The sequence below is a fragment of the Corvus cornix genome, chromosome 18 (assembly GCF_000738735.6).
Source record: "Corvus cornix cornix isolate S_Up_H32 chromosome 18, ASM73873v5, whole genome shotgun sequence".
Classification (NCBI taxonomy): domain Eukaryota; kingdom Metazoa; phylum Chordata; class Aves; order Passeriformes; family Corvidae; genus Corvus; species Corvus cornix.
The window spans coordinates 5,743,285-5,767,729 of NC_046347.1; the positions used below are offsets into that span (position 1 = coordinate 5,743,285).

Genomic DNA, 24,445 nt, shown 5'->3' on the forward strand with positions numbered 1-24,445 from the left:
GTGGGTGCCCCGTGCACGGCTGTGGGTGCCCTGTGGGACAATACAGACAGCACACCGCGCCGAGCGACTCGCCGTGCGGGGACGGGCCGGTAACGGGGACGGGTCGGTAACGGGGGCGGGCCGGTAAGGGAACGGGCCGGTAACGGGGACGGGTCGGTAACGGGGACGGGTCGGTAACGGGGACGGGCCGGTAACGGGGACGGGCCGGTAACGGGGCGGGACCGGGGCGCGGCGGGGGCCTCAAGGGGCTGCGGCGGGACCGGGGCTGCGGCTCAGGGGGCGGGGCCGGGGCGCGGCGGGGCCGGTGATTGGAGCGGGGGGCGGCTCAGGGGGCGGGGCCGGGGGCGCGGCGGGGCCGGTGATTGGAGCGGGGCGGCTCAGGGGGCGGGGCCGGGGCGCGGCGGGGGCCGGTGATTGGAGCGGGGGTGGCTCAGGGGGCGGGGCCTGGGGCGCGGCGGGGCCGGTGATTGGAGCGGGGGCGGCTCAGGGGGCGGGGCCATGCCGGTGACGAGGGAGGGCGGTGGCGCTGGGGCGTGGCCAGGCCCGCGCTGGGGCGGGCCCGGGGAGCAGCCGCCATGTTGGCGGCGCCGCTGCGCTGCGCCCGGAGGTACCGGAGGGGCCGGGGGGGCGGGTCCGGCCCCGGGCGCGGTGGCTGCGTGCCCCGCCACCCCCCAAATCCTCCCCGCACCTCTCCTGTGCCCCCCGCATCCCCTGAATTCTCCTGCAACGCCCTGTACCCCTCCTGCATATCCTCTAGATCCTTCCTGCACCTTCCTGAGTCCCTCCTAAAGCCTTTCCGCACCCTTGCGCTTTTCCTGCCTTCCCCAACACCCTCCCCATATCCCTCTGTAGCCTCCCTAAATCCTCCTCGCACTCCCGCAGCCCCGGCACCACTTTACATACTTTGTTCCCCCGTTCGCAACTCCTGCATCCCAGCCCTGCATCCCTCTTGCATCCCCCACACCCAGGCCCTGCATCTGCCCGGCAGCAGAGGGGTCTCCCTGGTCCCCTCCTGCCCCTCACTCCCCTCACCATAAAGAGCCTGTGTCCCCTTGCCCGCACCCACGGCACGGGATGGGATCGTTCTCTCTGAGCACACGCAGGTCAGGCCCCACAGGTGCTGCTCCTGCGCTCACTGCTGTTGGGTGTGCCCCCTTCACCGCGCCGTGGGTGGGGTGTGCCAAACTGGAGAACAACCTCCTCTGAGCCTCCAGTGACTGGGAGGGACTTGTAAGCTCCTGGAGGGGATTGGGGTGGACTGAGACCCAGCGGAGGCACCCGGGGCTGGGGCTGAGAATGGTTCCCTTGGTGTGGGGAGTGAATAGTGGGGAGCAGCATCCTGTCCTGGGGCACGGCAGGACCTGGGGTGCTGCTGCTGCTGCTTTGGGCTGTCACGGCTCTGTCCAGAGGCTGAGCTTTGTTGAGGTGAGCAGGGAACCCCTGAGCCTGTTTGGTGTCACAGGTGCACGTTTCTAACGGGAGTCGCAGCCATGGCCACGGTGCGGACACCCGGCCCCCCCAGCGTCCCTCGTCACACCAACCGCCTGATTAACGAAAAGTCCCCGTACCTCCTACAGCACGCCCACAACCCTGTGGATTGGTGAGAACAATGGGAGCCTTTTCCCCTCCTCCTCGTCCTCCTCTACCTGTGCCTGTGGGGCTGAGGGATTTTTGTCTTCCCCGCACAGGTACCCTTGGGGTCAAGAAGCCTTTGATAAAGCAAAGACAGAAAACAAGCTGATATTCCTGTCAGGTAACCAGAAACAAGATATATTTTGTGTTCCCACGTGTTGTTCAGTAGATGATCAGATAAGCTGAGCTGCATCCTGAGCTGGTGTGTGAGTAGCCATGTAGGTGTGGATGACCACCAAGCAAGAGAGCGCCACGTGCTGGAGTAGCTCTCTCTGAAAATGGGCTACATCCAGGACCAGGGTCCTTGGCCAGCTTTTAGGAGCAAAAGCTGGAGAGTCCAGGAGGCTTTTTTCCTCCATCTCTTCTCTAGGGAGGCAGCAGCTGTTGCCCGTAGCAAGGCTCCCCAGCTCTGAGTGTTCTCCCCATCAGGTGTTTCCTGCTCCCTGCAAAGGACCATTCCTCACTCACTTGACCTTGTTTGCAGTTGGCTACTCCACTTGCCACTGGTGCCATGTCATGGAGGAGGAGTCCTTCAAGAGCAAGGAGATCGGGGAGATCATGAATGAGCACTTTGTGTGCATCAAAGTGGATCGTGAGGAGCGGCCAGATGTGGACAAAGTGTACATGACCTTCGTGCAGGTGAGGGAGGCACAGGTGGGGCCCAGGAGGCTTTGACTGGCTCCTTCAGGGTGCTGTTTGTTGTCATGTTCCTCAGGCAAGAGGAACCAGTGTGTGGGGTGGTCTGGATGGGTCACAAGGGTGGAGAGAAGCACACAGGCTCTGGGATGTGCTGGAAGAGCACACTGCAGGTGCCTCTTGCGTGACCTTCGTGCACACATGATTTGTCTTTCAGGCCACCAGTGGTGGAGGTGGTTGGCCCATGAGTGTCTGGCTGACCCCAGACCTCAAGCCCTTTGCTGGGGGGACGTATTTCCCTCCTGAGGATGGAGTTCATCGTGTCGGCTTTCGGACTGTGCTGCTCCGGATTGCAGAGCAGGTGCGGGGCAGGAATGGTGTAGCAGGCAGGGCTAAACCAAGGCGGGCACAGGGAAATTGGTCTGGGCTTGAAGGGTGACTGAGTTAGGAGATTCAGTTGTGAGGAAGAGTAGTCCAGAGAACAAGCCAGAGCTTTGGCTGGGTTAGAGGTGGGTTTGAGCTGGTTTGGGGAGGGTGATTGAGAACTTGAGGTGTGGTTTGGACTGGTGCAAGGCAAGAAGAAGAACCATCTTTTTCCCTTTGCATCTTAGTGGAAGGAGAACAAAGATGCCCTGTTGGAGAGCAGCCAGAGGATTCTGGAAGCATTGCAATACACATCTGAGATCCGTGTGCAGGGCCAGGAGTCGCCCCCACCACTCAAAGAGGTGATGGACACCTGTTTCCAGCAGCTCTCTAGATCCTATGATGAAGACTATGGTGGCTTTTCCAAATCCCCCAAGTTCCCCACCCCAGGTCAGTCTTGTCTCTGCTGCTGAGACCTGCTGTGGGGCAGACAGCGTTGTGGGGGCAGAGCCCACCCCACAGCCTTCTGTTTTTTCCCTGTGTTCCAGTGAATTTGAATTTCCTGTTCACGTACTGGGCCCTGCACCGAACAACTCCAGAAGGTGCTCGGGCACTGCAGATGGCTCTGCACACCCTCAAGATGATGGCCCATGGGGGCATCCATGACCACATTGGTCAGGTAGGAGTAAATCCTTGGGGGTAAGCCCCTGCCATGCCCAGGACGTGTGGGGTGGAGATGTGGGGTAGAGACGTGTCCACATGGTCTCTGCAGGGGTTTCACCGCTACTCCACTGACCAGCACTGGCATGTCCCTCACTTTGAGAAGATGCTCTACGACCAGGGGCAGCTGGCAGCCATGTACAGCAGAGCCTTCCAGGTACAGCTCTGGCATCCCTCTGTGGGGCTCCCACTCCTGCAGGCTGGGCAGGACAGATCTGGTTTGGGGAGCAGCTTCAAAGCCTATTCCCCAAGATACTGCCCATTCCATGGGCATGGAGCAATCCAGCGCTCCCCTTCATCTCCTGGTGTTTATCCACAAGTGCTGCACAAACCCGTGACAGTGTAGCCCTGGGGCTTTGAGCATAATGGGGAAGGGACCAGCCTTTGGGCTGGTTTTTGCAAGTCAGCAAACAATGCTGCTGCCTCTGACCTCGGTGTGACTCCAGCATTGCTCTCCACTGCCCTTTGTAGATAAGCAGTTATTCACTGATAGTAGATTTCTGTTGAAGATCTTACTCTGAATCCATTCCACATTTGAAATCCTTGGACTTTCAAATGCTCCTTTGCTAACTCTTCAAATTGAAATCTCTCACCCTACCTTGCTGTGTCTCTTGCCTCACCCCTGCCCTTGTAACACTGATGTTCACTCCGTGCCTCCCTCAGATCTCTGGTGATGAATTCTTTGCTGATGTTGTCCGAGACATTCTGCTCTATGTCTCACGGGACCTGAGTGACCAGGTAGGCTCTTCCCTGAGCTGAGCCAAAGGGAGCTGCTTACCCTGCCCTGACATGTGGCTCGGGGCTGTTTTTCCCTGCCTTCCCTCCCAGCTGAGCTCAGTCTGGAGCACTGCTGAGGCTCATTAGCCAGACTGCCAGCCCTGCAGCAATGGGGAGCTGGCTGAAAGTGCTGTCCTGGTGCTGGAGGGCCTCTCTGTTGCTTTTTTCCTAGGCAGGAGGTTTCTATAGTGCAGAAGATGCAGATTCCTACCCGACCACCACATCTGGAGAGAAGCGAGAAGGAGCTTTCTGTGTGTGGACAGCCGAGGAGCTCCGGGCTCTCCTTCCTGACCCTGTTGAGGGGGCCACAGAGGGGACAACCTTGGGAGATGTCTTCATGCACCACTACGGAGTGGAAGAGGCTGGCAACGTGGACCCCATGAAGGTGAGGGAGAGCAGAGACTTGCCCGGTGCCAGGAGCACTGGTGAGGGACCTGCATCCATACACATGGAGGGATGGCAGAGCAGCCCCAAAACACTCGGAGTCCAACACCTCCCAAGCCCGATGGCATTCACAGAACGTGTCTCCCTCTCCCTTCAGGACCCCCATCAGGAGCTGAAGGGCAAGAACGTCCTCATTGCCCGCTGCTCCCCGGAGCTGACGGCAGCCCGGTTCGGGCTGGAGCCGGGCCGGCTGAGTGCCCTCCTGCAGGAATGCCGCCAGAGACTGTCCTCAGCCCGGGCACAGCGGCCACGGCCACACCTGGACACCAAGATGCTGGCGGCGTGGAATGGTGAGAGGTGGCTCTGCTCTGGGGGCACGGGCCTTGGCTGGACTCCCACCAGGGCCTGGTAGCAACAGATCCTGCTGGGACTGGAGAGCTCCCACAGAGGCACTGGGTAGGCTGTGTGGAAGGAGCCCCACACCTGCAAGGCTTGGGAGCATCAGGATACTGTTCCAGCTTTATTTCCCTCCCCAGCTGCCAGCAGAGAGCAGCAAAACTCTTCCCGTGGCTCAGTCCAGCTCCTCTGGCTGGGCTGTGGGGAAGGGGACTGGGTTGGGGACTCAGAACCCTGGTGGGCACAGAGCCCATCCCTACTGCTGCATGGGTGGGGTATCACAGCTTTGTGTCTGTCTGGGGGTCCTGCCACAGGGAATAACTGCAGGACCCCAGGCGCTGTTCCCAGCAGTAAATTCCTGGGTGTTTGGGTCTGGAGCTGGCGTGGGCTGGAATTACCCTGCAAACTGGAATAGTCTTGAGCCCTGTATCTGCCCACAAGTGAGGGCTCAACTCTTGCTGGCCTTACAATACTCTGCCTGTCACTTTGGTGACAGCAAGTGACTTTGTTAGTGATTTGAACCGAGCAGAAGAGCTGAGACCTGCTGGCATCAGGGAGGACGAGCTTCATGTTGACCATCCTTCAAAGGACTGACAGTGACCCTCTCACTTAGTTCCATGAGCCCTCCCTGACCTGTACCGGTGTCTCTGCCTCTGCAGGGCTGATGATCTCAGGCTTTGCCCAGGCTGGGGCTGCCCTGGCTGAGCAGGGATATGTGAGCAGGGCTGCACAGGCAGCTGCCTTTCTGCGGACACATCTTTTCGACCCCGACAGCGGGAGGCTGCTGCGGAGCTGCTACCGGGGCAAGGACAACTCAGTGGAGCAGAGGTGAGTGTCTGAGAGTCCACAGACTTGACTGGCCACCTGCAGGTGCTGCCCAAACCCCCAGCAGTCCCTGTCCTCTCTTCCAGGCAGGACTGAACTGGGAGGGAGAGAGGCTGTTTGTTTCGTACAGAGCTCTGGTGCAGTTTAGGAAGGATTAGTGTCCCCTAGCAAGTGAGGAGGAATTGAGGTCAAAACCTTTTCCTGTTCCTCATCTTTCATGCTGGCAAGTGTCTTCCCCTGCCTTTCCCTCCTGTACAGAACCCTGGGGCTGAGCCGTGTGGTGGCACAGCCACTGCTTTGCTTGGTGGCATCTCCTTGGGTAGCAGAGACCAGTAAGCAGGGCTTTGCTGGGTTGGAGAACTTTCCAACCTGTTCAGTTTAGAGATTCTGATTGTCCTTCCCTGTCTGCCACTGCAGCGCTGTGCCCATCCAGGGCTTCCTGGAGGACTATGTCTTTGTCATCCAGGCACTCTTTGACCTGTATGAAGCATCACTGGAGCAGGGCTGGCTGGAGTGGGCCCTGCATCTCCAGCACATGCAAGACAAGCTCTTCTGGGACCCTAAAGGCTTTGCTTATTTCTCCACCGAGGCCGGCGATCCCTCCCTGCTCCTGCGTCTCAAGGATGGTGAGCTCAGGGACCTGGCCGTGCTTTCCTTGGGTCGTGGTGTGGGAGGACAGGGCTGTGGGGTGGTGAGGCAGTGGGCTGATGGCAGCTGTTGTCCCTTGCAGACCAGGATGGAGCAGAGCCCACCCCCAACTCTGTCACTGTCACAAACCTGCTCCGAGCAGCTTGTTACTCTGGTCATATGGACTGGGTGGAAAAAGCTGGGAAGATCTTGTCTGCCTTCTCAGAGAGGCTGCAGAAGATCCCAATAACCCTGCCAGAGATGGCCCGGGCCACTGCTGTCTTCCATCACACCCTCAAACAGGTATGGGCTGGGGCTCAGTGTCCCCTGCAGGACCTGCTGTAGGGAGTGGGGCTGGCAATGGTGTGGGTGCAGTCACAGCTCTGTTTTCTCCCTCCTGCCACCCACCCTCTCCCTGGACAGGTCGTCATCTGTGGGGACCCCCAAGGAGAAGATACCAAAGAGATGCTGCACTGCGTCCGCTCCGTCTTCAGCCCAAACAAGGTAGAGGTGCCCCCTGCCTGCCAGCCCTTCCCTGGCCTCTGCTGCCTGCACTGCTGGTGCTGCATCCTTTCTCCCAGTGCAGCTGTTGCTTCTGTCCTCCTCCTCTGTTCTGCCTCTCTTCTGGGAAGCATCCTGTCCTTTTTGTATCTAAGCACAGCCAGCAGGGCCAGGGCTGAGCCCCTGCACAGAGCATGGGCAGCCCAGCCCAGAAGTGGCTGCAGCAGTGGTTGTTACTGCTGCTGGCTGTTTACACTGCTCTCAGCCTGAGCCCAGTGCTTTCCCAAGGGGAACCTTTCACTCCTGTGTGAATGTGTCATGCCCAGTGTGGATGCGTCATGTCCTGTGCAGATCCAGTCAGTGTCTGGGTCACCTGCTGCCTGGAGACACCCTTGCATCCTTGGAAGGGATGAGGCAGTACCTCAGTCCAGTTCTGGGTACCACCAGCTGGGACAGGCTGGCTTTTCCCAAAGCTTTTCTCCCATTTAGCAGCTGTTGCTGTGTATTGGGGTTCCTGCCTGGCTCTGCTTGTCCTTATCCCTGCTTTGAGATGTGTCAGTGCATCCCACAGAGGGGCTGGAGTTGTTGGCTGTATCTGGAGCTGGCAGGGAAGGGCAGCACAGCAGCTGGTGACCATCAGGTTTGGTGGGCAGTGACCCTGCCTTGGGGATAATGGCTTTGACCTCAGCAAAGCTGTGGAGCTGAGGGAAATAGGACTGGGCTGTGAGTGAGGGGGCTCAGTGTTTGGACTGGATTCATCCCTGGCCGTTGGGTCCTGGTGCCAGGGACTGGTGTGTATGTGGGGAGCTGAGGCCAAAGCATCACTTTCCCTCTGTAACACCAGCTAGGATGAACTGGGGAGGGCTGAGCCATCAGCACAGGAGCCTCTGCTCTGTCCTCACATTAGCTCAGCCGACAGGGGTGTCACCCCTGACCCTCTGCCTGTGTGCCCAGCAATGTTTAATGCCAGCACTGGAGGAGGGACACATTCCCAGGAGCATGAGTAGGGCACACAGCTCCCTGTCCTTCCTCTGCCATCACCTGTCCAGCAGCTCCCTCATTCCATGCAGGTGCCTCTTTTGTGTGTGAGTCCTCTGTTCCCACACTCTTTTCTGTCCCTTTGGAGGATTACACTGGGTGACCCGGTTTGCAGGAGCCCAGCACCACTGTTAACAACCCTCTGCCCCAGCTGGTTCAGCCCTTGGTCCCCTGAGCCCACACTGGCAGCTTTGGGGTCTGGAGCAGAACAAATACACGGCCGTGTCCTCTCCTTCCCTGCAGTCTGGCTCCCTCCTGCCAAGCTGGTAACAAGCCTGGCTGGTGGGGATGCTCCTTCCCCAGGGGAGGGTCTTTTGCTCCCAAGCCTTTGCATTCCTTGGGGAAGGGAGGAAGATGAGGGCAGGGTATTCTGGATGGATATTTCCATGGGGGAGTGAAGCCGGGGTCGCGCCTGCCCAGGGCTGCTTGGAGGGGCATGCAAGAGGCTGCAGCTGGAGGCTGGCAGCAGGCAGGGTGGGAGTCTAGCCCTGCTTGGCCCTTGTGTGTTCCTCATGTTGCAATGATGGGATGCAGCTGAAGCTGTTCCAGCTTGGGTTTGTTTCCTGGATGAAGAATTGTGGCAGGAGGGAAAAGCTCTCCCCCAGAAGAGCTGTGGACACATATCTCCCCTTCTCCAAGCATGAGTGTGCAGGAATGGTTAGGAGCATCATCTCTGGCCAGTAGCAATGGCTCCTCACCTTGCAGGGCTGATGGGAGGAAGGGGGGAGAATCCCACTTCTCAGAGAGTTGCACTACCTTTGGGAGCAGCCCACTGCCTCCCAGCAGCCGTCCCTCTTTCCATGCTGCATCACACAGACATGAGCGTGCTCCTGTTCCCACCTGCCTCCATCCCCCTCCAGCTGCTCCCCAGATCTCCTTCCCCACCACGGGAAGCTGCCCTAAGCAGAGCAGCCCTGGGTCACCTGCTCCAGGGACATGGCTGGTTTGGGAATTGCCTTTGCCAAGGAGTTGGGGGAACATTCCTGTGTCCCCTGCGCCCTCACTCCCTCTGTGCCTGCAGGGTGCTGGGGGCCAGGCTTGCGTGCAGGAACACAATTAATTAGGTCGTTCCCCTAATTAATTCCTTACAAACCTCACCCTGAAATCCTTGCTGTAATGAGATGCTGATGATAAAATGGCATTGAGGTCGTGATTTTAAATGGACCCTGGGTCTGGAGGAGCCCTTTGCTGCAAGCAGCTCTGTGGGGATGCAAGTGGGGGTGATGCTGATAGCTGTTCCCAGGGTGTCCTGGTGCTGGGAGCAGAGAGGGTTGGGTCCCTGCTCTGGGGCTGGATCCCAGCTCCTGGTATAGATCCCTGCCCTGTTAATGGTCTTCAGGGTAATTATGAAGGATCCCATTATCTCCTTGGCTGCAGAGCGCTCGCCTGCCGCTCGCCTTCATCCTGGCCCCGTGAGAGGACCTTGGGGAGCTTGTGAGAAAAATGAATAATGAATTTCAGATTGGACATGAATTGGTAATTAATCACTCCTGGAATTAATTCCAGACAAAGGCGAAGGGGGAGGAAGTTGGGGGGGGAGCAGAAGGCAGGCAGGGAGACAGGCTGAGCCAGAGCTGGGTCAAGCAGATGTGGGGTGATGGGGGACGGGACAGGACTGCAGCAGCCACTATCCGGGGCAGGGACTTGGGGATGTGATGCCCCCCATGGGACACAAGGGCAGCCCCTGCCAGGCATGAGTGAAGCTGTATGGGTGTCCCTGGATGTCAGTGCTGGGTCTTCTGCTGGCCCTGGTGTAGAGGATGCTGTGGTGGGAGATGTGTGCTGTGAGAGGCAGCATTTGGTGTCAGCATCCCTTGGTGGCATTGGTGTGAGTAGCAGGGACGTGTTGTGAGTGTGTCCGTGCTCGGGAGGCGCATGCAGGGCTGGGATTGGGGTGGGCAAGGGAGAGCTGTGTGCTCCAGCAGCAGGATGTTCCCTCTGTGCCTTGGAAGGGCCAGACCTTTGCTCACCCTTTGCATCTGTGTCGGCACGAGGCTTGCTGACAGCTCCTGGCCTTTCTCCTGATTAGCCTGCAAGCCCTGAGGCTTTAACAAACATTTTTCCTTTCAGAAGAGCTAATTATCCTGGCAGCCCGGTCATCACCCCTGGCTGGTGCTGCCGTGTGAGCTGGGAGAGCCCCTGACCAGCTCATTGCTGCCTGAGTTGTTTTGGGAAGCGTGGGGAGGGCAGGAGGATGAGCTGCAGGTAGGGTGGGGCAGTGCTGCAGCTGTTCCTGGGGCTGCCCCTGGGGCTGTCCCTGGGCTGGGCAGGTGTCCCCAAGGAGCTGGCTGTGCTGGTGATGCCTTTTCCTGGTCTTAAAATCAAGAGTCATACATGGTTAGAAGGGGAAAAGGGATTTTACCTTGGTATTTATTTTAAGGATCCTTAAGTGTACACGTCCAGGTCATATGCATCGAGATGCACCCCACCGAGCCTATATATCCCCCCAACATCGGGTATGACCTTATAGGTTTTACTAATTAGCAGATCTATCCAAGATTCCCCAATGAGAGGCTCAAGTGAGCCCCCCTCCCCAAGGAACCTTCCCCTGGATGGTTCTATCTTGGTTTACAGAATATGTTCTGGAGAGGACCTTGGGGTCTGGGGCACACTGATCCCTAACTACAAAGCCTCTAAGATGTTGAGTCTCTCAGCTTGACAAACAAGTCCAAGAATGTAGGCAAAAAGCACTAGGAATACAGAAGTTGTAAAAAGGTGTAACAGGGCTATAAAAGAAAAGGCAAAAATCTTCATGGCATCACTGGGATGTGCTGATCCCTGTGCTTCATCCTGGCTGCCAAGTGTCCAGTGGTTAAGGGAGGCAAAGCTGCCACATCTCCATCACGCTTCTTCCTGCACTGGGATCTGACTGCTGGGGGACTCCGGCAGAGGGCTGGAGTGGGTCCCTTCAACTCCCTGTCCTCTCCCCATTTTGGGAAGAGTGGGGGGGGACACTGCCAGCCCTCAGCATGTCAGTGGGGCAGGAAGGACCAGCTGGCTGGTGCTGGCTGTGCTCTCTGGCCCTCACAGCTCCTTCTCTGGGCAGGTGCTGATGGTCGCAGATGGAGACAGCGCTGGGTTCCTCTACCGCCAGCTGCCTTTCCTTTCATCCCTGGAGAGGAAGGACGGGAAAGCCACCGCCTACATCTGCAGCAACTTTACCTGCTCCCTGCCTGTCACCTCTGTCCAGGAGCTGCGTGGGATGCTCAGCCCATGAGCCCCTCAGTCCTGCTGCCTGCAGGAAGGGGACAGACTGGCTTGGGAACATGGGAGAACCCCGTAGTAGAGGCACCCTGATTGCCATTCCAGATGGTTCCTGGCAGTGCAGTGGGGCTGTGCCCTTCCCCACCTGCAGCAGGTTGGTGTCTGCTTGCACTCGTGCTCCAGCAGCATCTCAGCACAACTGACTGTGGTCCTGGGTGCTGTTTTTGGCATGGCCAGGAGACACCCACTGAGGAACAACTCCTGCCCCTGCACTCACACTTGCTTCTTGCCTCTTCTTGCTGGGGAAAAGGAAAACAAATTAAATATAAATCCCAGTGTTAATGGAGAAGTCAGATGGGAAAACTGTTAGGGTTCCTATAGCAACCCAGGGTAACACTGTCAAAAGCACCTGGATGACTTGGGAGTCAAGTGCTCTTGAAAGCGTTACTGGCTACGACAGCTGTGGTATTTTTCCATTACAGAGAAGATTGTAACATACATTAACTTAATATGTAGTGCATGAAAAAACCCTGCTGATTACAACTGATGAAAGCTTTATTCTCCTTTTCCCCCCCACCTTCCCTCCTTGTCCTCCCTGCTTCCAAATGGGTGAGTACCAGGTTTTCAGCATCCCTCTGACACCCTGGGCTCCCCCAGCACGGCACCCCACATCTCAGCTGGCTGGGTGCTGTCATCTGGCAGCAAAATGGCACTGCCCACTGTCTTTCCAGTGGGTTGTGCCAGGATTTGGGGGTAACTAGCCAGGAGAAATGCCTTTGAAGTCAAATTGGAATTTTGCACTTCATCTGAATGCTTTCTATGCTTGTGGAAGAGGAGGGATTTTGTTTTCTCTCTTCTCTTGCTTTTAAAAGCTGAAGTGTTTCTGGAAATCCAGCTGAAAACTGCTGGTTTGGCAGATGGCTGCCTGCTTTCCTCTGGGGTTTTTTGCCTTTTTTTTTTTTTTTTTTTTTTTTTTTAACTTGGCATCTCTGCTGTGGGGATTGATTTGACACCCATCCTCAGGAGTGCTCGGAGCGAGTTGGTTTGTGTCTGCCGGGAGAGCAGGGCTGGTGCTGAGTGCCAGTGTGGAAGCCCACGTGTCTCAGATGCCACAATGCCAGCTGTCCCCGGGGTGGCACGGGGCTGGGGTGACGTGCTGAGCCCCTTTTGGTGCCCACCAGCCCCCTGTGGCACAGACACAGGGTCCTTTCCTCCCACACCATGTTGCTTGTTGGCATCTCTGTGAGCAGCCCCCAGGCAGAGCTTTGCTGTGAACCTCTGTCAGGATGAATTGGGTTCACCTCTCGGTAAAAAATAAACACAACAAAAAAGAATGAGAAGTTATTGTTGATGAATAACTGCTGTTGTGGCACCTCTGTCCTCCCAGTGCCTCTGCCTTGCTGCTGTCCCTGGGGGCTGGTGGCCATGGTCTGTGCTTCCCACACTCTGCCTTGTCCCCAGGGCCACCTCTGGGCTTTATGGCCTTAGCAGGGGTGGCTTTGCTTGAGTTCTACTGCAGCCCCCCTTCTGGACCCCTTGGTACCCCTTGGCTTGGTGCTGGGGCACCCAGGGGTGCTGCTCTTCTGGTGGCCATGGTTAAACCCTCCCACTGGTGCTTCTTGTCCTGTCCTGTCATCCCTTTCCTGTCACCAGCCCTCTGATTTCATGGCAAATGCTGTTTTGCTGCGAGGATTCTTTTCTGGGGCAGTTACCAGGAGACAGGGCTGGTGGGTGCTGCCCAGGCTCTCAGGAGGATGGTGGAATGGGATCTCCAGGCTCAGGGGTCCTGTGCCACTTCAGAGTGTCTATTTTCCCGATCCCTTCCCACATTCCCTTTGGTGGCAGATGCAAGGGCTTTCTCCATCAGTGCAGAGGCTCAGGGTGGCTGGAGGCAGCATCCTGTACTCCCTCTGCTCCTTTCCAGCTGCAGAGCTGTCAAAAAAGCTCTCCAAAAACACATCACATAATTGATGTGCTGCTTTTTGCCCACAGCCACTTGGGTTTGCCGTCAGGCTGCTCCAGAGGGCACAGGGGGCTTCCTCCTGCCTGGGGACTCCAGGCTCCCCTGGGAGCCCCAGCAGCTGTGGATGGGGAGAAACAGGTTTTCCCTTGGTGTCTTTAATTTAAACACCTGCTTTAACATTTAACACTTACATTGGGGGATGTGCAGGGCACCCCATTGCTCAGACCACCAAGGCATGGGACACCCACCGTGCCCCTTTGGGGGGTCTGGGACATGTGGGGTGAGGGGGAGGCAGCGCCAGCAGCCACCCTCGCTGTGCTAATGAGGCTTTCCCTCTAATTAATATTCCCTGGAAAACCCAGCACTGGTTCTGGATTTCTCAGCTTTTATCTCCTGTGGCATTGATGTGACATCAATGGGAAATGGGCTTTGAACGCTGTTGTGGGGGATGCTGCATCTGCGGGAGAGGGGGGATGGAGAAGGGTGTCCCAAGCCTGGATCCAACCCTGCTCCTATGTCAATACCCCTGTCCAAAACACATGGAGGGGTGCAGTTTGGGTGTGCCAGCCTTTGAGAAGGTATATCAGGCAAAATACTGAGGTTTTTTAACCTGGGCACGTGGTTCACTCACACATGAGCACCCAGGTCTGGCACGGCTGAGCACCCCATTGCCCCATGCTTGGGTGGCCAAGTAGTCAACACCTGAGCACTGATCTGCTTATGCCTGAGTGGCTGATTAGCTCCTGCCTGAGGGTTATTTTGGGCATGAGCAGGCAGGTTTTGGTAGCTGGGGGTGCTGCAGGAGGAGGTTGGGAAGTGCTGCTCAGTGGTTGCTCTGAAAGTGATGGAGAGGCTCCATAATGCCCCAAAATATTAGGGGAGCCTACACCAGGCAGGGGCAGGGGGGCAGGAGATGTGGGGCTGGTATGAGGAGTCCCTCCAAGTCAGTCCTGTGCCGTTGAGCCCAGTAACTCCAGTGTTCACCCAGAGGGAATGTGCAGCCAGCAAGCTGCCATGGTGAATCCCCTCAATTCCAGCCTCCTCTCCTGGGTAATTTGGGGTGCTTGCTGCGGTCCCCTTGCAGCAGGAGGTGGGTGGGGGTATGTGTCAGGTTGCACCAACCCTCCTCTGGCATCCCATGGAGCATCTGCAGGCAGTGGAGGGGGCTGGGGGGCTCAGCAGCTCCTGCTGCCCCTCCCTGCCCCAGCATTTGCCTTGCACAGATGTTCACACCATCCAGCTCCAACTAATTCCAATATCCCTGACAAGTGAATTTGCAGCTGAGGCTGGCCGACACTTGCTCAAAATGTGCTTCTTTCTTTTTAAACTGACTTTCCATGCAGATGAGTGCCAGGGACCAAGGGGACACAGCCAGGCTGTGCTGTAGGGACTCTGGGGGGGTATCCCCTGTGGCTCAGCTGCTGCTTTCCCCTCCCACAAAAGTGTGTCCTGGCCATTTCTACCCAAACCCTACATCACCTCTGCACGGCCCTAGAGCATGTGCCCTGCCTGGCCTCTCCCAGAGCCCCCTGTGTGCTCCAGAGCTGTGCAGGGGAGCTCGCAGCTCTCCCCAGGCTGGCTGCCTTTGCCAGGTGCACTGGCCAAGGTGTTTTGGGGACCATCATCCCCATGCGATTCTCAGCTGCTCCGAACAGGCTCTGCACCCACGGGCCGATGCTTCGGAGCAGTTGAACACTTGGAAGTCTCCCATTCCTGCCTGGCAGCTGCAGCAACCCCATCCATTTGTAAAGGGCATGCCATGGCTGGGAAGGCAGGGAGGGATGGGGAGGGATGGCTGGAGGCCATCGACACCAATTAAGGGTTATGCAATGGACACTTGGCCATTACATGGCCATTAATCCTCCTTTAATATAGTTTTGGTATTTACTGACTGTGGTAACTGTTGCATTAAATCAAAATTAAATGTTTATTTTGGAGGCTCTACAGAAGGGTGGAGGAGGATGTCCAGGGAGGAAGGTGCAGGTTTGTGGGTGCCTGGGTGGGAGGGGGGTGTACAGAGGAATCAGAAGTGCAGTGGAGGGATGGCCTTGCCATGAGTGTGGGGATGTCCCCAGGTGCTGTGCCAGGCTGTCAGTGCAGGTGAGGTGACAGTGGCATCTCCGCTGCCTGCGGCACTTTGTGAGCTGCTAAATTAGAGGTGAGAGATGCTGAGGGCTCCCAGGGAGCCTGGGCTGCTAATCAAAGGGGAACAAGCTCTGCTTTCCATCTGGGGTTTTATCCAAGGCTCCAGGAGGGCTGAGGCTGCTCCTCTCCCCATGGCCGAGTGGAATTTGGAATTAACTCCTTGTGTGCTGCAGCCTGGCAGGAGCAGGTAGCAATATTTCATGATATCACCTGCAACTAAAACCCACATCAGGAATGCTGAGGCTTGGAGGAAGCCAGAGCTGAGAGGCAATGCCCAGATTTTGGGGGCAAATCTCCTGCTGGAATAGCAACTCCCAGCCATAGAAACTAGGTTTCTGGCTGCAGCATGGATGTCCTGAGGCAACTTCCCTGGTGCCTCTGGGCTGATGCCCGCTGGCTTGTTTGGGGTTTTTACCCACAGAGAAGAAACCTGAATGTCCCTGTGTGACCCAGCACTCTCCTCCCCGTCCCTGACACCCATGAATCTGGGACAGGCAGAGCTGGGCTCGCTGCAATTATCCGTGGATTAACGGCAGCTAATTTAGTTTGAGTCACAGAAGCTAAACTGGATCGATACGGGGTGAAGAGAATAAAGGAGGAATCGATAGGTATTCAGAAATGCAGAAATGAGGTTGCACATCCCTGTGGGATGATGCTTTTGGGGCTGGGGCAGCGGTGCTGCCTGAGCGCTGTGGGGCTGGGAGGGAGCGGTGGGGACATGGGAGCGGGTGGCGGGCGATCCCCGGGGCGGTGCACGCCAGAACGGCAGAACTGCGACTCAGCACAAGGCTTTCATCGCGTTCGTGCAGCTCAGCAGACCGGAGGCTGCCGTGACAGGCGAGAGCTGCGGCTCTGCGGGATCCGAGGCACGGCTTTGACAGCCGGCCCCCGCCGGGGCCAGTGCCGGTGCGCTCTCCCTCGCTCTCCTGGGGCCGCCGGGAAACCGGTTTGATGTTCAACCACAATTTGGATACGAGCTGGCTTGGGCCACCTGCAAGGTGTGCACCCACCGGGCATCCTCACAGCGGCATGGAAACTGGGCATGTCCCGGTGACCTCTGGGGTTTCTGTGCTCCCGTGGCACCACTGAGGGTTGGTCTGTCTCCCTCGTGTTGCTGCCTCCTGGCCTGGCAGCAGGGCACGAGGCAGGGTCCTTTTTCATAGCTGACAGTCCATGAATATTTATAGCAGCATATTAAAAATGGCCCCTGCATCCCAAATTAGTCACGGGGCCCTGGGTAGAGGCAGGGCGCTGGGTGCAGTGGCACTGATGTCACCCCTGGTCAGATGGCAGTGGCATGGTGCCTCAGCTGGGATGGGATGGAGCAAGGGATCCCTGTCCCTCTGGGGCTGCCTGAGTGACTCTCAGGTCTTGCCTTTGGATCAGGCCCTGCTCCCGTGGGTGACCCTCTCATCCCTCCTGGGAGCCTGCTCAGGGTGCCAACAGTGCACAGATTTCTACACCTCTTGGCTTCTCTTGCTCACCATCTTGTGCTTTAAAACTCGTGTCTTAGTGGCTGTGAATGAAGGTTCCATCAGCTGCTGCGGGCTGTGGAAGCTGCTACCCCCACCACGTGCTGTGGATGTGCTGCCTCTGGGATGCTGCCAGAACAGGTGTGTTTATCTCTAAGAAAATAAAGGAAATCCATGTTTTGGTGAACAAATAGAAATTGAAGGGAAAAAAGATGGAGATAAAGCTATTTCCCATCTCCTGAGGGGTTGGTAGAGGTAATAGAGAGAAGAATCTAATTTAGAAGGGATCTACAAAGACAGAAGTGCTGGAGGGGTCCTGGTTGTAGTGTGAAGCTGCAGCCTGAGCATTGATGGAGCAAACCCATGGGGATGGGATGTGCCCTGGCAAGAGTAGGTGTCCCCCTGGTGTTTGGAAACCCTTCAGCCCATGGGCAGGCTTCACCAGGGGCTAAACTCTGGCAGGGGAAGGGTTCTTGCTTTGCTTTCTGTGGCCAGCACTGGCGAGGAGCTCAGGGAGAGCCCAGTCTGGGAGGAGGGAGGCAGAGGAGGAGGACCCTGTGCTGGGAGCAGGCAGGCAGAGGCAGTGAGGCAGAGCAAAAGGAGATAGTAGACAAAATCAGGAGGTAATCAGGCTGGAAACACACCCCGGGGAGGGAAAGCACTGAGCACGGCTGGGTTAACCCAGGTCAGTGCAGGGCAGAGGTTCAGTGTCAGCGTCCCTGTGACTGCAGTGCTTTGGCAGAGCCCCCGAAGGGGAGTGGGGTGGAGGGGACAGAAAGGGCCCCGTGTCCTTCGAGACTTGAGAAGCACAGGCAAAAACCCCTCTAAGGAAGGTGCTGTTCTCTCTCCACACCACCTCCCCATCCTCCGGTCTGCCCTGCTGCTCTGGGCTCCCTCCTCACATGCTAATGATGGTCCTGGATGCTGCCACTAATGAAGGGCCTCGGCTTTGATCGCCAGCACAGATCCTGCGCTTGTTTCTGGCTGAGATCCTTGTGGCACTAATGAAGTCCCCAAATCCCTTTTATCTCCCAGGACAGCCAAGGGGAAGGGCTGCAGTGCAGCGGGAGTCCTGCAGCCCCCCCGGAGAGTGTAGCACCCAGGCTCCTCCTGAGCCCGATCTCCATGGCAACACTGCGGGATGCTGCTGCCGGGTGCTCCTGCTGGATGCTCTTACAAGGCCACCGAGGGGAATCCCAGCAGCCTGGGAACTTTGGCAGGGTCAGGGAGAAAATGCCTGTCTGGGTTAAGAGCATGCCTGCCTGCCTGTGTGTTCTGTCCACCCACAGAAATATCCCTGTGGATGTTGCTCAGAGGCTCTGCTTGATCCCAGCAGCAGCCACTTACAACTCACTCAGTCCACGCAACCTCTCCAGTGATGATGAGCATCTCCCAGAACAAACAATTACAGAATTAACCCCAAAGGCCTTTCAGCCTCTAATTTTCCATCCCTGACCATGTCCTTAGCTTGGCTTTGATGAGCTAAGGGATAGAAAACCCCAGCATTTCCATAACACGGCACCAGTGCAGCCTTTGGCCCTTGATATATATTTCTCCTTAACATCTGTCTTTCCTTTTTTGCTGTGGTTTTTATTGCCAGGCACAGGGGGCTCAGGAGTTCTTGTGGTGCATTGGGAGGGGGCTGTTTCAGGTGAATGCATGAGCTGGTTTTCAGGGAAATGGGATCCATCCTGCCTCCCTGAGGGTCTCCTTCAGGATGTCTTAGGGCAAAAATCAGCCCTGCAGAGGAAACACGTTGCTGTGTTGTTGCTTGCTGGGATGGAGGTGTCTTGAGGGGGCTGCCCTCTTCTCTCAAAGTTGTCCCCCTCGTTCCCCCAGGCTGTGCACTGGGGAGCTCGAGCTGCTCCCCTTCATTTGTTGTCATTTATCTATAATTTAGAGTGGAGTTTAGTTATATTCTAATTGAGTTTCATGTGTCACAGCGTGTCTCAAACAGAAAATAAAATATTTAACAACCTCCACTGGTAATAAAGATTCACATTTGCCTCATTCTTGTTCACAGTACATGAATATTCTGCACCGCACTCCGCAGGTATTAACTTCATTCAGATTTCTCCCTGGTTATGAAATATAACAGTAATGACAGATAGAAGCCAGAGCTTAAAAAAATTATAATCAAAACCAACAACAGCAAACCAGTTTGATGTCATTAACTCCCCTCTGTTGGTTAGGGGAGTATTAATATGTTCCCATTCATTGCTGGCTTCTCTGTGTGTGCAAGTGCTCTGGGTCTGCTCACACTATTACGGGCAGGAACTGGGGCAGGAGAAGGGCAGGGGCAGCTCCAGAGCTGGGAGGGATCTGGCCTTGGAGGGCCAGGACCGAACTGTGCTGAAATAAAGCCAGGCTCATGTCTCCACTGTGCTGCTGCTTGAGTGGGGATGCACATGGGGTTGGGTGTGGACTAAAGCACCACTGCTCCCTGCTGGGGCTGGGTCAGGGCTGTCACAGCCGGGCACTCAGGTGCTGAAATGGGTCAGGCCCATGGTGGGAGTAAGCCCTGGGTGATTTTTGGGTGGTGGCTTGTCCCCCCAAGGGTGAGTTGTGTCTGTCCTAAGCAGGCAGGACCTGGGTACTGTGGGAAGGTGGCTCTTGGGGAAGGTCTTGGGACTTGCTGTTCTGAGGGTGGCTGAGTGCCATCGCCAGGCCTGATGTGCAGGGCTTGCCCAGGGCTGTGCTGGGGGAGATGAAGCCACTTGGGACACAGTCGGGTCCAGGCTTGCCACTGAAACAACTCCCGGGGGCAGAGATGGTCTTTGATCCTGTTGATGTCCCTGTGCTTTGCTGTGGAGCTGCTGGGAGGTTGGTGTGGGGCACCTGCCAGTCCTTTGCCACATCCTTGGGTGGTCTGAGGACTTGGGCTGTTCCTTGGAGAGCTCCCATAGGAAGGGCTGGGGCTGTGATGCCTTGGAATCTCCAAACCCAGTCATTATCCCAAGAAAAGGGAGGATGGGGGGACACACTGGGCTGGTACCAGCATGCAGAGCACGAGGAGTGCCATGGGGCTGGCAGTGAGCTGCCCTGGTGTTGTGGGGCTTTACAGCACCACATTCCCTTGTGTTCCCTGCACCCCACAGGGCAGCTGGATCCCCGCCAGCTCTGCCCTTCTCCCACGCTGACAGCCCTGACCCACCAAACCCCACACCTCCTGCACCTGAGAATCTCATTTTGCCGCTGCTGTCTCTGTCCATGTGCGCTCACGAGGGGCTGGGCAGCCCCAAACCGAGCGCTGCCCCTCACCGCCACCACACGGGTTAACCCCGGTGGCAAAGCTGCTCGTGCTGCCCGTGGACTCGCTAAGGGAAAGGCCACACACAGGCGGGGTGATCCAGCTCAAACGTGTGGAACTGGCTTAAAGCTCCCCGGGAGCCACAGCGAGGAGCTGGCACAGCGGAGGGACCGCACGGAGCTGCAGGCACGTGGCTCACACCCCGGCCTTGCCAGGGTCACCCTGCTGCTCTGCCACCTCTCACACCACATCCCTCGCTGGCTTCTTGCACGTCCCCATGCCTGGCATGGCTCTGGGGCATCGCCTCTGTTGCCTGGGTTCCTGAGCATCCTGAAGTTGCTGGGAGCTGCTGAAAATTCAAAGCGCTGTTTTAATTATGTGCCATGAGGAAAGCAGCCTCGATCTTGAAAGGAGGCTAATGATGGGACCGCCAGGATATTTTCAGTGGCAGGAGCTCAGAATCCATCTCAATGTACATTAAAAAGGGAAAAATTTCAGGTTTGCCTATGAAATAATAACTAATAACTTGTAAACAATGACATCACCGTACACCTCGCTGCTGGGGAAGTGATTTAGAGATGCCTTGCTGATGTGAAGCGACAACATCTGCTCTCTGCTGGAAGGAGGAGGAAGATCTCCTCATCAGCTTTAAATTTAAATGTCCTCATTTCCACGCTTCTGCAGCGCTCAGCTCCTGCAAGAGGGTGACTGAGGAGCGCAGGCTTCAGTGGGGGTTCAACGAGCCACTTCTCCCTGCCTGGCTTTCTAAGAGTGTCAAAATCAGAGTTTTCTATACAGGAAGGCCCCCTGGGTCTGTATGGACTCATTGCAGGATGGGATTTAGTCTCCCTGTGGCCCAGCACTTTGTTCAATATCTCATCCCAGCAGAGGGTGATGAGATGCACCCCAATGTCCCCAGAGGTGGGACAGAAAAGTCCAAGTGCTCTCGGTGATGCAGAAATTGCTTTAGGGTGAAGTGAGGCCAGGATGACCCCACCCCAGCACACTGCACTATCCCCACACCCCAACCAGGGCACCCCTGTCTGCAGCCACCCAGCTGCACTGCCCCCCATCAGCCACCCCCACTGCGAGCTGCTGGCAGGCTTTGTCATGTTCCACATTATTTTTAATTATATTTTATTTTAAAGGGCTATTAATTACAAAGATTTCCCAGCAGAGGCCTTACATGAAAAAAAAAATAAGAAGGAAAGGGGTAAAATAAACCCTTTCCACATCAAGGGTTCTTACAGGTGAACTGGAATATAAGACAGAGAGGGGTTAAGCAGTGAAGGAGCAAAGTTTGGGGTGTGTAAGGACCAGTGGCACCCAGGGGTGCCTCCAGTTCATGGCCAAGATCATTTGTGGGTGCAGAGCCCCCTCCCTGGAGGAAAGAGCTGCCAGCCCAGCCATCCCAGATGTTCCAGCCTGCAGCTGCCAGCTTGGGGCAGAACTGACTGGGATGAGATGTTCAGTGGGGTAGAGGGCACAAGCTCTTGCTCACAACCCAGCACGCTGCTGGCTCGGCCCTAGGATACCTGGCCCTCGACCTCCACAGACCCCGGGTTAAAGCCCCACTGTCCCTCTTGCCTTGACCCCTCCCCTCCCAGTCCCCCCAGGGACAGGTTTCTCTGTACCCCTGTCCTCGATGTTCTCTGCTCCTCGGAGAAAGGGAGGCATTTGTGCCATGTCAGTCGGTCACTGCTATCAGTGCCACGTGCTCATTTAATATTCATTCATTTTAAAGCCATTTGGGTCATTTTCTCCCCAGCTGGAGGGGGAAGCTGCTGTTTTAGGACAGGGGAAGAGGTGTGGAGGGCGTGATGCTCTCCTGACCTGCCATCCAGAGCTGCGAGTTTGGGGACAGAGTTGGCCTCTTTGGGGAGGGGCTGTGACCCCCTTCCCCACGCAGCACAGCCCTGCACAGAGGTTTAATGATTTTGACCTATATGAGATGGGACTCAGCTGCTCTGTGGTGGGAAAGGTGGCAGGATAAAAGCTTTACTAGGGAAAAATTTGATTCATTTTTTTAAAATATGGGCCAAGATCTGTTTTTCTCATGCCTGGCCACCAACACTAAGAGGTACTGACCTCTCCCTACCCTTGCCCCCTCCCATGTTCGCCTTTTCTCAGTTAGCAATTTGCTCAATTGCTCAGCAGTTGCCATCACAGCTCTACCTCCTGCCTTCCCCTCGCCAGACCTGGGGCAGGAGGGTGTTTGGTACAGCTCTGGGGTGGAGTTGTTCTCTGGCTGGAGCTCCTGAGCACTCAGGTAAGAGCCCAAGCAGAATTATTGTGCTGAGACCTCTTGGTCTTGTGCCCCTTGTGCCAGTGGAGGGGGGTGGGTGGTGCCCTTGGGTGCCTCTGGCTGCTATGGGATCTTGGATGGAGACCAGGGGGTTGCTTTTCTTGAGCTTGGAGCCGCTGTGAGGGCAGGGCGGTGACTTCTGGGTGTGCTGCTGTTGTTTGGAAGGTTTCTTTTCTTGCCAACCAGCACATGCTAAGCGAAATCTGTGTCCTGATCCCTGCTGAGCCCAAGGCTGAACTCCACAGCCCATCCTCAGGTGTTCCCCTGGTTCTGCCCCTTGACTCTTGCTTCTCTTCTCTTTTTGGCACTTTATACCCTTCCTTTCTGAGGCCATTCCTGTCTCTGGGCATGCCTTCCTGAGCTCCCTGGTGTGCTGGACGCGCTTTTAGCAGTGCTGGGGCCAAGGCAGGTGCTCTCTGGAGCAGCAGGTGATGGTCGCCGGCGTCCCGGTGCTCCGCAGGGCTGGCAGCAGCAGAGCTCGGGGATCCAGGGCCTGGCAATAAGCATCTCATTTGCCTCCTGTCTCTTCCTGTCAGAAAGATTTGAAGATTCAGTTAGAGGGGGAGTCACTGATAGTGGCAGGGCTGGGTCATGCCCCATGCTCCCGCTTAGTGGGAACTCAATGAAAGCCAAAAACTCGGGAGAAAAAAGCAAGAAATGCAGATTTGAGGGGATTGAGGGATGGCTTTGAGCACAAGTCTTATGAGGAGCAGCTGAGGGAGCTGGGGGTGTTTATGCTGGAGAAAAGGAGGCTCAGGCAGGATCTTATTGCTCTCTACAGCTGGAAGGAGGTTGTAGCCAGGTGGGGTTTGGTTACTTCCCCCAGGTAACAGCAAGAGGATAAGAGGAAATGGCCACAAGTTGTGTCAGGGGAGGTTTAGATTGGTTATTAGGAAAAGTTTCTTCATTGAAAGAAAGGGTGGTCAGGCACTGGAACAGGCTGCCCAGGCAGCTGGTGGAGTCACCATCCCTGGTGGGATTTAGAAAATGTGTGCATGTGGTGCTTACAGAGATTTTTTTCATGGTGGGCTTGGCAGTGCTGAGTTAATGGTTGGACTTGATGATCCTCGAGGGCTTTTCCTGTCTACAAGGTTCTCTGACTCTATGGCTGGAGGCTTGGGGACGTGCTCCAGCCCCTGGCATTGCATAATGGTGCCCACTTGGGAGAGGGATCTGAGGGGAGCACCAGGCTGGGCTGGGGAAGACCCGCTCTACAGCGTGTGCTCAGTAGGGTGAGCCTGGGTGTCAGGGCAGGGCTTGCTCACCCAAAATCTCATCCCTCAAAGCTGGGTCTCCACAGCAGCAGTGAGAGCAAGGCAGGAGCTGGGCTGAGGCTCCATGTCCAGGGGTAGAGCAGGGCAGAGCCTCCCTAGTGTGTCGGACAGGGACCTGCCTTGATCTTGGCTGCATTCAGCAGAGCTTGTTTTCCCTCGGGAGGGAGGAAGCCACGGTTAATGTGAGAGGATATTTAACAGGGACAACATCCAGTGTGGTGCTGGGTCCTTGTGTGCCATCTAGGGGGGCTGTCTTTGTGGGAGTGATGGACCTTTGTGTTTTCTGATGGTCAGAGCCAGGATGTGGTCACTAAAATATCCAATCTGCCCAGACAGAATAGCCTTGAAAGGGCACTTCCCTCTCCTCTCCGTGTTTTCTGGAGGTAATAGAGGTTGTAAAGGGAAATGTAAATTTTTTAAAGATGGCAGGGGCAGAAGGATTTTTATTATAAATTATATTTTTACTATAAATTATGTTCTGAGCCCCAGAGCTGAAACCTGGGCTCTGCTCAGCTCTTACCAAGTCAGGAGAATGAGCCACACTGGTGCTATGGCCTCGAGCGGCTCAGCCCTTGCAGACATAGCAGTTCCCAAAACTCGGGCCGTGCTCAGGTGTGGATTGATTGTGTACCAAAAAGTCAAGGTGCAAACATTGATCATGCAGGAAAGCGTTGGTCATCAGCCAGCAATAAGCATTCCCCAGCCGAAATTCTGAATTCCTTCATGCACACCAAGTGGATTGTGCTGGTCACAGACGTCCCCTCGCGCAGTGGTTGTGCTTCATGCCGTAGTATTTATTCCCTCCAACTACTTGTCTGGCTCATCACTTAATAAAGATTGAGAGAGACAATAAAAACATTCATTAAAGAGGAAAAAAATGAAAGATGAAGCCTTGCTTGCAACCTCTAGCAGCTGGTTTCACTAAGCTTCTCC

General features: G+C 56.2%; 1 protein-coding gene and 1 long non-coding RNA gene across 4 annotated transcripts; both read left to right on the forward strand.

The window, feature by feature from the left end:
- The first annotated feature begins 24 nt into the window (after positions 1-24).
- Positions 25-11,445, forward strand: SPATA20 (spermatogenesis associated 20). 3 transcript variants are annotated; one of them, XM_039562247.1, is made up of 16 exons: positions 25-102; positions 1,463-1,600; positions 1,689-1,753; positions 2,117-2,271; positions 2,486-2,629; positions 2,880-3,081; positions 3,180-3,310; positions 3,404-3,508; positions 4,015-4,089; positions 4,301-4,513; positions 4,670-4,862; positions 5,568-5,736; positions 6,151-6,359; positions 6,464-6,663; positions 6,784-6,864; positions 10,946-11,445. In XM_039562247.1, the coding sequence occupies exons 2-16, from the start codon at positions 1,491-1,493 to the stop codon at positions 11,114-11,116; spliced, it is 2,223 nt and encodes a 740-aa protein (XP_039418181.1). In that variant the 5' UTR covers positions 25-102; positions 1,463-1,490; the 3' UTR covers positions 11,117-11,445. The 3 variants fall into 3 exon arrangements, with proteins under 3 accessions (XP_039418181.1, XP_039418179.1, XP_039418180.1); XM_039562245.1 differs by lacking the exon at positions 25-102 and adding an exon at positions 542-607; XM_039562246.1 differs by lacking the exon at positions 25-102 and adding an exon at positions 654-1,103.
- A 305-nt stretch (positions 11,446-11,750) lies between these two features.
- LOC109145721 lies at positions 11,751-18,682 on the forward strand. Its single transcript, XR_002047378.3, has 2 exons — positions 11,751-16,824; positions 17,719-18,682. It is a non-coding gene; the product is annotated as an uncharacterized LOC109145721 (long non-coding RNA).
- Positions 18,683-24,445: the final 5,763 nt, after the last annotated feature.